Here is a 13,096-nt window from a genome sequence, read left to right as displayed (position 1 = left end):
AACTGTGACTCAGAATCCAGAAGCAATGAAATAAAATATCGATAAATTGGATTCCATAAAATTTGCATAGTCAAGAATGTGCTAAAGCCAAAAGACAACTGACAAACTTGGAGAAAGTACTTGCAGCACGTACCATAGATTTAGGGAAAACATCCCTAGAATTATAAAGAATTGTTTAAAAATGAGTGGCAGAGGATCAGAAATTTCCTGTTGGGAAATGAGAAAAACACACAAAGAAAATTCACAAAAGATACAAAAATGACCCTTAAACATGTAAAATAAATGTTCAAGGGTACTCATAAGTAAAGAAACTAAAAAACCAAGATATTTTTCTTATGTATTTAATGGGCAAAATTTACAAAAAAACATGATAGTACCTCTTGTTGATTAAACTATGGGAAAACTGGCACTTTTATATATTACTGGAGGAAATAAAAGTAGTACTGGAGAAAAATTTAGAAATACTTAACAAAATTATTATGCACCCATCTATAGGACGTTTTCCAGAAGCTACATCTCCAACACTGTGGAAACACGCATGCATAAGGTTGTTTATGGTGGCACTATACATAATTACAAAATATTGGAAGCAACCTCAGTCCCTTTGTAGAAGAATGGTTAAGCAGAAAATGACATGGCCATATGTTCAAGTACTATGGATCTGAAAAAAAACAATAAAAATGTGTATGAATAGATATAGAATACTTCCCAGGACATAGAATTAAGTGGGAAAAATCAATGTAAATGTAATATCCATCTGTAGTGTGCTGCCTTTATGGTAAGAAAAAGGGGGATGTAAGAAAATAGGTCTACATCTGTGAAAGAAATATAGAAAGAATAAACAAGGAGCCAATGAGGATGGTTATACACAGAGGTGAATGGGAATGGAATAGAGAAAGAATGATGAAGTAAGAATGAAGTAGTAGAATTGAGCGAGGACTGATAGTTCTCTGAGAATATCTTTTTGTATAGGTCTGACTTAGAATCATGATAAGATTTCACACCCCTCACAAATAAACAATTAAAAACAATCAGAATGGGAGAAAACCTGAAATGGAACACAAATACTAGCAAATAAACCTGATTATAATATAAGTAGATAACACAACCTTAATGAAGAGTGGGAAGAAAATAATGAACCTAAGCAATTTTTGGAAATAGTCTTTAGATTGTATTATAAGGCTGAAGACAAAAATAACTCCATCACATTGTGTGGAGCTAGTAAACTTGTTTTCATGGGCATATGAATTAGTAATTCTGAAACTACTTTATATATGTGCTAGATTTGAACTAATAACTATATATTGTGACTAATGAGAGTCCAATTTCTCAATGTCAGAAAAAGAATGACCAAATAAAGGGGAAGGCGGGACTGAGCCTTGTGGTATTGAGGGGGTCATTTATAAACTCATGGCTTTTCACATATTAAATATTTCTAGCTAATTGTAGGGAAAGATGGGACCCTTAGGTAGGGTTAGAGTAAGGTACATGGGCACATTTAGAAGGGATAAAAGTAGCCTCTGTGACTAAGAGTAGGTAGTTTTGTGGTTCTACTTCTGGAGCAATAAGCCCACTACCCAATAGGTAACCTTGGACTGGCTACACATACATTTATTTCCCAGATCTGCTGGTAAAGAGGGCTGTATAGTCAGTTTCATGCTACTATAACAAAATACCAGAAGCAATTGTTACTCAGAGAAAAGATTAATTTAGCTTCTGATTATGGAGGTTCCAGTCCAAGATTGGTGGTCCCCATTGCTTTGGTTCTCTGGTGAGGCTGCTGGATGGCAATAGTAGGGAACTCACAACCAGATATTTAGTTGTTTTAAATGCCATCCTCTAGTAAAAATAATCAGGGATCTTTGAAGAAATAGCTGGTGCTAGGGCTGGGGTGTGAGATATACAGGAAGAGCCTGGAGCACCTCGTGGTGCCAGCAGGTAAGTTAGTGCTCAAAAAATGATTAAGGCATATCTAAAGGACACAGGAGCCAACCTGAAGGAACTCTTATAGCCAAATCTAGGCAAGTTTGAGAAACAAAATAAAGATGTTATTGAAGTATAACCTAAAGAGTAAAATAAATATCTATACTTATATAAAATATTGAAAAAATAAATAAACAGGGAGAAAGTAAGCTTCAAGCAGAGTTCCAAAGAATAAATGTAGGAGGAAGAGATAAATCATTATTAAGCAAACATCACAGCTATGGTTGGTGTAAGCAAGAAGCATTAATTGAAAGAAAAATTAGTGGGCAAACATATGATGAGAAACAGGATATTTGCACAATTTCACAATATCTCCTCAATAAGGTTTACTTATTAATATACTACAAATGCAAAAATATGAATTCTATAGTGGGGAATGTGCCAATCATTACTTTAGCTATATAATCGCACTTAACTTTATGAGTAATAGGGGCTGGGGATTTAGCTCTGTGGTGCCGCCACCTGCCTTGCAAGCACAAGGACCAAAGTTCAATCCCTGGTACCAAACCAAACCAAACAAAACATTATAAGTAATAAGATGTACCAGCATTGATGCCCCCCCGATATGATTCACTAAGGAGGGCGTAACATAACTTCAGCCGTATTCTTGGAAAATACATGCATACCTCAGTCTTATGAGAAAAAATTGAGCCCAAATGAATGACATTGACCAAATCATTGACCCATAACTTTAAAAAGTGTCCATGATAGACAAAGGAACTGAAGGACTCCACTGATTGAAGGACAATGAGACAACACAGTGAATGCAATGTGGGATCCTGGGAAAGAGACATAGGTGAGAAAACTGGTGAAATTAGAATAATGTCTGTAGACTAGTTAATAGTAACATACCAGTGATGACTTCCTGTTTCATGATTATACTATGGTAATAAATATGGTAAAATGAAGGGAAGCTGAGTAAAATGTGTATGGAAACCCTATACTATTTTTGTAACCAAAATCCAAATATTATATTTCCTATGCTGTCCTGAAAATATGCAATTAACTTCAAATGAGTCTGCTCCAGATTTCACTATTCCTCAAGAAGACTGCTTTTAAATATTCTACAATAATAGTATCTTTCTGGAAAACTTCGACTCATTATCATATACTTTTATAAAGGTTTCTCGGTAGGATACACATTTGTCTATAATTACTAAAATAAGAATAAGCCTAGTACTTTGTATTTACTTTTTTTCAAGGTCTGATATTATTTCAGAACAAAATTTTAAAGTAATTATTTCAAAATAATTTTATTTAAAAAATAATGTGATGATTCTCTAACATCTACCAAAGGTGACTATGTTTTTAGAAATACTATCTTTATGAACTCAAAAATTTAAATACATTTTATTTGTTGAGATTTATTTATCCTGGAACTTAAGTCTGTTTGACATGATCTGTACACTTCATATACCAGACCTGGATTGAACTATTTCTCCAAAGACTACTGGCCCTTTCAGTGGAAAATGATCTATAGAGAACATAATATGGATATAAGAGGTGCTCATTTTTACTGTGTTTGTCATTATTTTGGAGGATTTTCAATGGACAAAGCTAGAAAGAAAATTTGAATTTATACTAATACTTCCGGTTCATATCCAGAACTAACTATAAAGTTCTTACTTAACCACATTGATCTTAAACTTGTATTTTTCTTCAACCATGTCAAAAATCTTGCCTTTCAATGATATCAATATAATTACTCATTTGATATATATACAACAGTATCAGAATATCAATTCTCATATTATCACCTACAATCTGATGCTAAAACATACATGTATATTTACACTCATTTTTGTCCTTAAGATATATTCTAGGAATATATACTATTTTGTTTGAAGGAAGGATAGTCAAATTACTTGTTTTAAAATCACTTGAAATAGTTTCTGTCTGTGTGGTTATGCCACCAGCTGGATACACAATTATATTCATTTATGTTATTTTTGTTTGTTACTGGGGACATAGTATAATTTTAATTTTGTTGCATGACTATGTAAAATTTTACTGATTCTAGAATCAAATCTTTAAAAAAATAATATACTCAAGAAAATCTGGCCCCTTCCTTACTTGTTCTATATTACTGCTTCACCCTGCTTATGTGTGACCATTTGTTATGGGTTATCTTTCCATTGTGTTTAAATATAAGTATACATGTGTACATATGAATGCATAAAAATTGCTAAGTGCAGTACATGTTTTCTCTATCCTGCTTTTTTCACTGAATATCCTAGGGATTATTACAAAGTAATGAATAGGCACCTTCTTGGTTCTTACGAACAGCTGCATGTCTCTTCATTAGTTTACTCAACTAGATAGTTCTTGTTGATTTGGGTTGATTCTGGCCTTTGACTTTATAAGTAGTGTTGTTGCAGAGTTTTAATGTTGACTTGGTAGAGCCATAGGGGAGGAATTCAAGGGGTGAATCTAGAGTCAGGGTGTTGTTTAGGCATTAGTGTCCCTCTCACATGGTCAGAAATTTTCCTGATGTATCTCAGAATGCAATTCCCATTCTACTGGAACTGTAGCCAGACATGGATCCTGAGTTTTGCATACATAGGAGTAAGAGTTCCCTAAATTATGTTTTTCATGAGAGTTAGCATAAGCTGTGAGATCTTGATGGTTCTGACCGGTGATTATTCAGACAAGCAGATGGAAAAGAAAAGAAAATGGTACTAGATCATGATCAACTTGTGAGAAATGAATGCAAACTCTCAGATGACTGACTTTCCTTTGGAAAAGTCTAATCCAGGGTATCCTACCGTCTTATGGTTCTCATGTTGGCACTATACTCATGTTAGGGGTTTTTAATGTCTTTAGGACATTAGTAATACTGTTTCTGTCAAGCCTTTCTCTGTTCTCTGGCTCCATCTTAGCTTGTTTTTCTTTGCATTATTCCTAAATCATATCATCATGTGGCTTACTTCAGCTTTGATGTAATCATGCAACTTTCTGGGAGTAAATCACAATACTCTGTTTTTCATCCTACTGCTACTGGACTGAACTTCTCAGTTTCTTAGTCCTCTACCTGTCTCTTAAAGTTTGTGTCCCTCAAATATCTGTTCTTGCCCTTCTTCTCAGTAACCTCATTTGGGTCCATGATCTTTCAGAGAATTCAGTCAAAGCTCTGGATTTGCTCTTAGAAAAATGTATATTCCTATCTATATATAAAGTTGTGCATATTATTTCTAGAAGGTCATGAACGCCCCTCTATGAGCACAAATTCAGAGATTCTTGCTCTCACAACACCTGGGCTACCTTTCCTAGGACCTTCATTTATCATCTGCTCACCAATGACTTTCAAACCTATCTCTTAGGCCCAGACCTTTCTCTGATCTCTGGTCATTCCTTCCAGGTGACCTGTCCATGTGTGGGACATGTCTACAGCTGAGGTTGTCCTCTTCTTCCTGTGGGTTCATTCCTCTGTGAATGTCTCAGTGGGTGACTGTCATTTGACTTGCTGACTAATCCACAGCCTGTAAAGACATCCTTGATTTCTTCTCTATCATTCTCTACATCTAATCAATGAATCTGAAACAGGAACAAGATCCATCTCTTTCACCCTTTTCACAACCGTATTTTAGGCCACCATTCTCATCTGGGAGGTTTTAACAGCCTGCTAACTGATCTCCTAGCCTGCAGAATCAACCTCTGTCCTGCCTTCATCTAGGCTCCAGCCTCCAGGCTGTGAGGAGTCTTCTGGAAGTCAAAGGATGGAATTTTTTTTTCTATATTCGTATTGTGAAGTCCTGAAGAGGGTCTGATGAGTCAAGGACATCACCACCAAGTAGAGCTGTGCATTTCATAGACAGGGAGACCAGGCACTTCAATTAAACATTTGAAATATTTAAAGTATTTCCCATATATTAGGGAATTACTATGGGGAACAGAGAAATACATAAACTTAATTTTCTGACTTTTGGAAGCAAAGTTATTGGCTACAGGAGTTTGGAAGAGGAATGAATCTTCTTAAGCTTGGCTGTGAAGTGGTAGTCAGGGAAATCTTCTTGGAGGAGGTGAGAGGTAAGCAGAGCCCTAAGCTGAGGGTAGGATTTATTAGGCTGGAAAACAGAAGGGGAAATTCCAGGTAAAGGCAAGCACAAGCCAAGCTCAAGGGCTAATGAGGACCCCAAACAGGACCTGGAATGGGGCATCTGCGTAGTTGAGCTGTGGAAATAAGCCTGGAGGAATAAGCGGGGGCCAGATATTGGCCTTGAATAATCAAATCTCTCCTACATTCTGTGCATGCTCTGTATTCCACCAGGACCAGCTACTCTTCTGTGATGACTGTGACCGTGGCTATCACATGTACTGTTTAAATCCCCCAGTGGCCGAGCCCCCAGAAGGTAATGATGGTGAGGTCAACAATAACAACATCAGCCTCTGCTCCTACCACTTACTGAGCCCTCACTATGGTGCAGGCCTTGTACTAAGGGCTTTTCATGTTTTGTCTCATTTAATCATCACAACCCGATGAGGTAGGTACAATCACTATCATATTACACATGAGGAAACTGAGGCATGGTTCAACCAGCGGAAATCTCAACCTGAAGGCCAAGGAAATATTCCTTAGACATGTGGCTGAGATGTGGGGAGGGGTGAGATTCTGGGGGAATGAGGAATGGCCAAGCAGTGAGGGTTTTTATTTACTTTCTGATGAACAAGACTCCAGTATGTCTTAAGGACTAAGACTTGGTCTTTGAATTGTGAAAGTCAAAGGAAAACAGGGTTGACAAGAAGTTAGGGCCACTGAGCTGGGACTTGAGTGTTAGAAGAGAGGCTACTATTAACACCGTCTTGTTTCTTATAGGAAGCTGGAGCTGCCACTTATGCTGGGAGCTGCTCAAAGAGAAAGCCTCAGCCTTTGGCTGCCAGGCCTAGAGCCTCAAGTCACGGAAAGTGACTTGATATTGGAGAGGCTGAGCCAGAGCCCAGATCAAACCAGATGAAGCCCTCCTCCCACATATCCAGACAGACCAACTATATGGAAAATGAATACTCAGAAGGGTGTGGACACGTGGAACCAAGGGGGTGAGGTATCTTCTTACCTCTTGCCCCACAGATGGTACTTCAGCCAGCACCTCCTTGTTTCTACCAGAAGACTTGCACTTTTGAAGAACAACACCAGCCCCAACCCCAGCCCTGTGGAACTCCTCTCACTTTTACCTTAGTATTACAACTTTCTCACTGGTTTCCATTTTAAGGGAAGCCATTTTATGACCACTCATCCATCACTTGTGTGCAGTTTGGTATTTTTTTTAACCTATTGTGTTCTAAGACATCTTTGCACAGCTTCTTCACCCCCAGTCTAGGCTCTTCATCCTAGATTTTTCACCAGAGGAACAAAGTGCCATGGAGAAGTTGTTGCTTATTTCAAGCCACTGGAAAATTCTGGACTTGGATCCCGGAGGCCATCTTGAGGATGGAGACTTGAAAACCCTTCTTGTTTCTTGATCTTTGCAAAGAGGAAGAACCTTAACAGTGGCTTCTACAGCTGGGGTGGTCTTGATTGACTGCATTTTCACTTGATAGGGAGTGGGGAGGTACTGGGAGATGGGAAGAAACACTGATAAATAATGTTAAGGCCTGCTATAGCCAGGCAGTGTTTATTATTCATGAGGAGAGACTTGGCAAGGGACTGGGCTTGTTCTTTACCCTTCAGAGCTGAGGAATCCTTGAAGTGAAACAAACCACAGCCTATGGACAAAGGAAAATGTTCAAGACTGTATCTCTGACTGAGCTGATTGTACAGGCCTGGTTCAGGTTCTCATGGTGGGAATCAGGCACCAATCAGGTGAGCAAAGGCTCCCACTCACATGTCCAAGTGATGGATACAGGGATCTCAGCTTTGAGAAACTCTTCAGTATTGATGTGACACTACGAATTCCTTTTCCTAAGTAATTTTCTTCCTCCACATGATGTAAGTTTGCTATTGTCTACAGAGATCTGACTGGAAATTTTAGGATGGAGGATGGATGATTGTTACTTAAATGGATGGTTAGGGTAAAGTGATTATTTGTGATAAGGTGGCAATGATTTTGAACCCTCAGCTTGTAGGCTGTTCTTATCTCCTAAACTCCTCATATGAGCTGGACTCTTTCCTTTTCTTTGTTTCTGTTTTAATCTTTCCAGAAGAAGGAGGTGGGGAGGTATAGATTCTGAGAACTCTGTTTTGGAGGACAGCTCTGCAGGCTGGAGTGGCTTGGACTGTCTTTGAATCACAGCGACTGACACATTTCTGGAAAACTCATTTGCCCAAAGAGCAGGTCTCTGTGAGTGGGACCCATGTGCATGCTCAGCTTTCCTGAAATCAGTTCCATCTCTGTGGTCCAGCAGTGTACAACAAAGACCCGGGCTATTTTTAGTCATTTGGCTCCTGAAAAAGCCCCTGGAGACGCGAGCTAGTTGGGCCACTTTTGCCTGGCTGCAGTGTTGCTCTGTGAGTCGGTAGGAGCCATCCAATTGCTCTTGGCCAGTGGACCCAGGACAGCCCGGCACTGAGCCAAGCCACGTAGTTTTCCCCCTCTCCTCTGCAAAATGACTGGTGGCAAAAGAATGGGGGCCACTTGCCTGCAGGCCCCTTGGCCTCAGAGTGAGTTACACTCACATGTAATGATTCGTTTTAAAGGGCCCCTGTCCAGATGGAATTTTCACCTTCCTCATAAGCTATTTTCTTCCTGATAGTTGGTGAGCTGGTCTGGATTCTGAAGGCCCAGAGCAGGGCTGGGAGGGTCATTTTGGAGGGGGATATTTTATTTCCTGACTGTCATGTCTCACTGTCCTTCTACAAAACCCAAAGCAATGTCTCCTCAAAGGCTGATTATTGGTTTGGAGAGTCATTTAAAATTGATTACAAGAAAAGAATTCCTAAATATTTCCGAATGCCATAGTGGCCTAAAAAGTTGAAAAGACAGATCTGAAATCAAGAATGTGGCTTTACAACTTGACAGGTCCCCTTTTGGAGAATGTGCAAACCCATTCCCCATGGAAAGGAAGATGATTGGTGTCTGCTCTCCCCACAGCCATGTGTGTCCAGCTGATGGAGCTGAGGGTGGACCGAGTCTCCTGAGCCAAGGCAGGGCACTGGAGCCTGCCTTCCATCGCACAGCTGGTCTGGGCTCTGGGATCACACAGGGTTCTGTTCTCCATTTCATTGCTCCCTGCAGAATGGGAAATAACGACCTTCTTGGTGGGCCTCAGTGTCCCCATCCAGAAAATGGGGATAGCAGAGCAGCTTGTGGAATGGCATTGCTGGGGTTGTGCAAGCAGACTAAAGTGTCCACAGCCACATGTATCACCTTCTGCACTGGTAAAAGGCAGCTGTGGGTAAACTTCAGATTGGTTTGTTTCTTTGAACCCCCAAGAAAGAGATGGAATCCTAAGGTACACATGAAAGATCAGGGTTTCCGTGCTGCCCTTGCCACTGAATAACTGTGTGATCATGGGCAAGTCATTTAACACCCCTAAATTCACTTTGCTCCCCTGTAAAATGGAGATGGTAACACTTGCCCTGTCTCTTCCTGAGGGGAGTCTTAAAAATATTACATGAGCAACCACTGCAGAGCACAGCCGATCTGGGCAGAACTCCAAATGCTTTTTCATGTCTGCCTTCTCGTGTGACCGCCAAATTAGATGCCTTCTTGGGATCTCCCTTAGACTCAAGGGGATTTATATTTCAAGAGGCCAGGCTGCCTGTAGTTATGGCCACTAGGCTAGGGCTGCGACCAAGGAGACTGAATTTGCCCAGTCATCTTGGGAGGTGGGATTTACCATGTGGCTGAGTGCTTCAGGGTGAAGATACTCCAACTACTCCCTTCTACAAGATTCCAGTGTGGAATGGAAGGCTCCCTTCTATAGAGGGCAGAATCCATTTCCCCTCAGGGGTCACACTCACTCTTATCTTGCTTTAAAGCCTTGCTCTGCCTCGTTCTAACTGGTTGAACTTGGGAAAGTGACTTCCTCTCTCTGAGCCTCCTGGCCCACATGCTCTGTTGCAACCAGGTGACTGCAGGGATTAGAATAATGGTGGCGTTGGCCTGGTGTGATGCTGGCCCCATTCCCTAGTAGCTATTGTCATTTTACAAAGAGGTCAGTAAATGATGCTGTTGCCTCCAGCTCAAATCTCTGGAATAGCCAGGGGCCTCTGCTCCAGTTCATTCCCTTGCTGGAGCTCCAGGCAGTCCAGAAAGGGGAGGCTGCAGGAACTGCTGGAAGATGAAATCTTGCTTCCTTCTTGACATTTTTGAAACACTAAATTCTGGGCCTGCAGTAAATCCAGGGAAGGCTGCTTTGTGAGGAAAGAGAAGCAAGGTCCCTGTACAGAGATTTATCTTCCAGTCCTCCTTCTCCACCAGGCCCTGACTCTCAGCCCCGGAGGCAAGAGCCAGTGGGCCCCAAGGCTCTGCTGTTCTGTTGCTGCCAGGGAAGGTTGCAGAGCTGGGCTGCAGAGAGCAGCTGCGTCCTGTGGCTCAGGCTCAGACCCCCACGGGTAGGTGGGAGGGAGGCCAGGTTCCTTCAGAGCTGGGAAAGATAACTGGTTTTGATAGCAGGGGAGGGCCTGCATTTCACAGTGCAGGTCTTGTGACACCCTGGGGAGTTTCACTTCTGGTGCATTTCTTATCTACATGCTTTGAATTCAGCATGATTTCTTCCAGCCCTCCCCTTAAAAAGTCCAGATATTTTAAGGAAGAAAAATGACATGATTGTTATTACTTTTCCTTTGGGGCCAAGTTTAGGAGACCTGTGCTCTTTTGTGTTGTTGAAGAAAGATTACTGGCTACCTCAGGCTCCAGACTCAGATAAAAGGGGCTGCCAGTCTCCTCTTGGAGTCCACGTGTGCTTGGCTGGTGGCCCAGGCAGGTCCTGAGGACCACCTTGCTTGCGCCTCCCCCCAAAGCTGGTTCCAGTTTGTTTCGGAAGTGCTGAGATGAGGGTGCTTCCCTTTCCTCTCTCCCTCCCGATGCCCAACCTTGGCCCCGCCTTAGAGAATCACAGTGTCTCAGCTCAAGGGTGAAGTTGGCTCCCCGTGGCCAGAACCACATTCTCTCTCTCCCTGAAGAGACCCTGAGTCCCAGGCCTAGCTCTTCTCAGGGGTAGGACATCGGTGTCACCTTTAGTCCTTTAGTAGGCTGGCATGCCTTGGTGTGCAGCGAGGAAGGCGACCTGGGAAGAAAGGTCAGTCCTGTCCCCTGTGTCTGGCTGAGTGACGTGACTCCCCCCACATCCCACTGTGTTACTCTTTTTGGAATCTTACTCCCACCCACAAAGGATGCCTTTGGTTTTCAGATGCCCAGTTACATTAGTGTACCAGGCGAGGAATGGGCAGGATGGTAGGAGGCACAGACACTTTAATTCACCTCAGTTTAAAAACATCCTCATTTAACCCTAACTGTTCTTGGGTCTTTCCATCTGTCCTCCGAAGGTGGGCTCTGTACGTGTCTGATTTGGGGCTCCCTCCCTCTTTCTGAGCATTCCTAGGCTTTCAGTATGTTTATGATTCTCTGCTGTGAGTGTAGAAACAGCAGTCTGGATGGAGAGGTTCAGGGCCTTTGGGGCAGCTCGATGGGGAGACTCAGAGAACTGGGAATCCTTTTCTGAGGAGGCTGGAGATCCTCAGGTCTTTATGAGCAGAAGGAGGGGAGAGAGGGAGGCAAGTGCCAGTGGTTCGTCACCTGGACAGGGCAGGGTGAACAGAGTCCCCAGGTGAGCAGCTCAGCAGCTGTTCGCAGGAGGGTTTGGCTGCGGGGCTCCCTGGCCATCCTTCTAGCCAGGCCGTGAAGAAAGACTCAGAGGCATTGCCTTCAGGAAGCCTTGGCAGCAGTGGTGCTGGGGTCCCTGCCTGCCAGTTCCACACCAGGTGAGTTTCCCAGAAGGAGCAGGGAAGTCCCTATGTGAGGAAAAAGGTTGAGAAGCAGGCAAAGTCCCAGTGAGAGCCCTTCTGGGTTCTGAGCTAACCCTGTCTGTGACCCTTCAGCTGAATAAACTGAGGTGATCCCCGGTGCTCCAAGATGTGAGGGCTGTCATAGGGCTAGAGGGCACTGGAATGCCTGTTGGTTTAGTCTCTGTGCCCACTTCCCTCTCTTTCTTTGCTCCAGTGCCTGATGGACATTGTGCGGCCAGAGGCCTTGAAAGAAGGACATTCCATGGTTTCCCCTGCTTTGGCCTCACCGTGAAAAGGCAGTGTTTGTGCTGATGGTGACATTTTCCAGGGCAGACCAGAGGAAGGCAGCACTGGGACTGGCAGGCAGCCAGACCCCTCTTGGACTGAAATTTAATTACTAATAATGCCTTCTAGCCCAGGCAGTGGGCAAGATGGCTGTCCAGGTCAGCACCAGCTCAGCCTGGCAAGTAAGTGCAGCAGTGGGCAGGAAGTGACCCTGGTAGGAAGTGGGGGTGCCAGGAGCCCCTGGGGCCTATGTGTTCCCTCACCAACACAACCCTATAATCCCTGGGTTAAATTTACACTTTCCACATTTCCTCTGCTCAACTCTCTGCATCAGTGTTGGTATCCATGAGAACAGAGGTGTGTACGCCGAGCATGCACACCCCTGCTTGATGACTCAAGGGAACTGTTGGTGTTGCCCCAGGGTGGGAGATCCAGGAACTATCAGAAAGACCTCTCTGTCCACACAGTCTTCAGCAGTCCAGCAGCTCAAGCGCTCAGCCCCTGCACAGCCACAGGATAAAGGGGGCCTTGTGCTTAGAAAGCCATTGGTTCCCCCAACTCTCTCCATCTGACCTCTCACTTCTGCTTCTTCGCGAGAGATACTTAGTAATAGTTGAGGACTTGTAAAAAATGTCACAATTCTGCTGTCAAAGGGATGCAAAGACTAAGGCTAGAATAGGGGTTGGGGTTTTTTTTGTTGACTTCACCCTTTTATGTTTATTGCCCGCTAGACCTTTGTTTTCTTCTTCTCCTGCCTTTTCCTCCCTGCACCTTTCCCTTCCTTCCTTCCTGCCAAGCAGGATGCTGAAGAGCAGGGCGGTGGTGGAACAAAACAGTAGCATAATCCAGGAAGAAGAAAATATACCGTGAGCCTTTTCAACATGTAGTTGAAGAGGTCTAAATTAGGGACTACAAAAAAAAAAAAAAAAAAAAAAAAAAAAAAAA

General features: G+C 42.8%; 1 protein-coding gene across 4 annotated transcripts in view; it reads left to right on the top strand.

The window, feature by feature from the left end:
- Positions 1 to 13,083, top strand: part of Dpf3 (double PHD fingers 3) — a 252,482-nt gene extending 239,399 nt beyond the window's left edge. For all 4 annotated transcript variants that reach the window (XM_010645412.2, XM_010645416.2, XM_010645411.2 and 1 more), the window contains exons 10-11: positions 6,251 to 6,332; positions 6,797 to 13,083. In XM_010645412.2, coding sequence (XP_010643714.1) covers positions 6,251 to 6,332; positions 6,797 to 6,867 — 153 coding nt within the window. In that variant the 3' untranslated portion in view covers positions 6,868 to 13,083. The remainder of the gene's footprint in view (positions 1 to 6,250; positions 6,333 to 6,796) is intronic.
- Positions 13,084 to 13,096: the final 13 nt, after the last annotated feature.

Source organism: Fukomys damarensis, unplaced genomic scaffold, assembly GCF_012274545.1.
Source record: "Fukomys damarensis isolate Sample0158 unplaced genomic scaffold, DMR_v1.0_HiC HiC_scaffold_21, whole genome shotgun sequence".
NCBI lineage: Eukaryota > Metazoa > Chordata > Mammalia > Rodentia > Bathyergidae > Fukomys > Fukomys damarensis.
The sequence above is the reverse complement of the archived record's forward strand: the minus strand, read 5'-3'. Positions and strand labels throughout refer to the sequence as shown.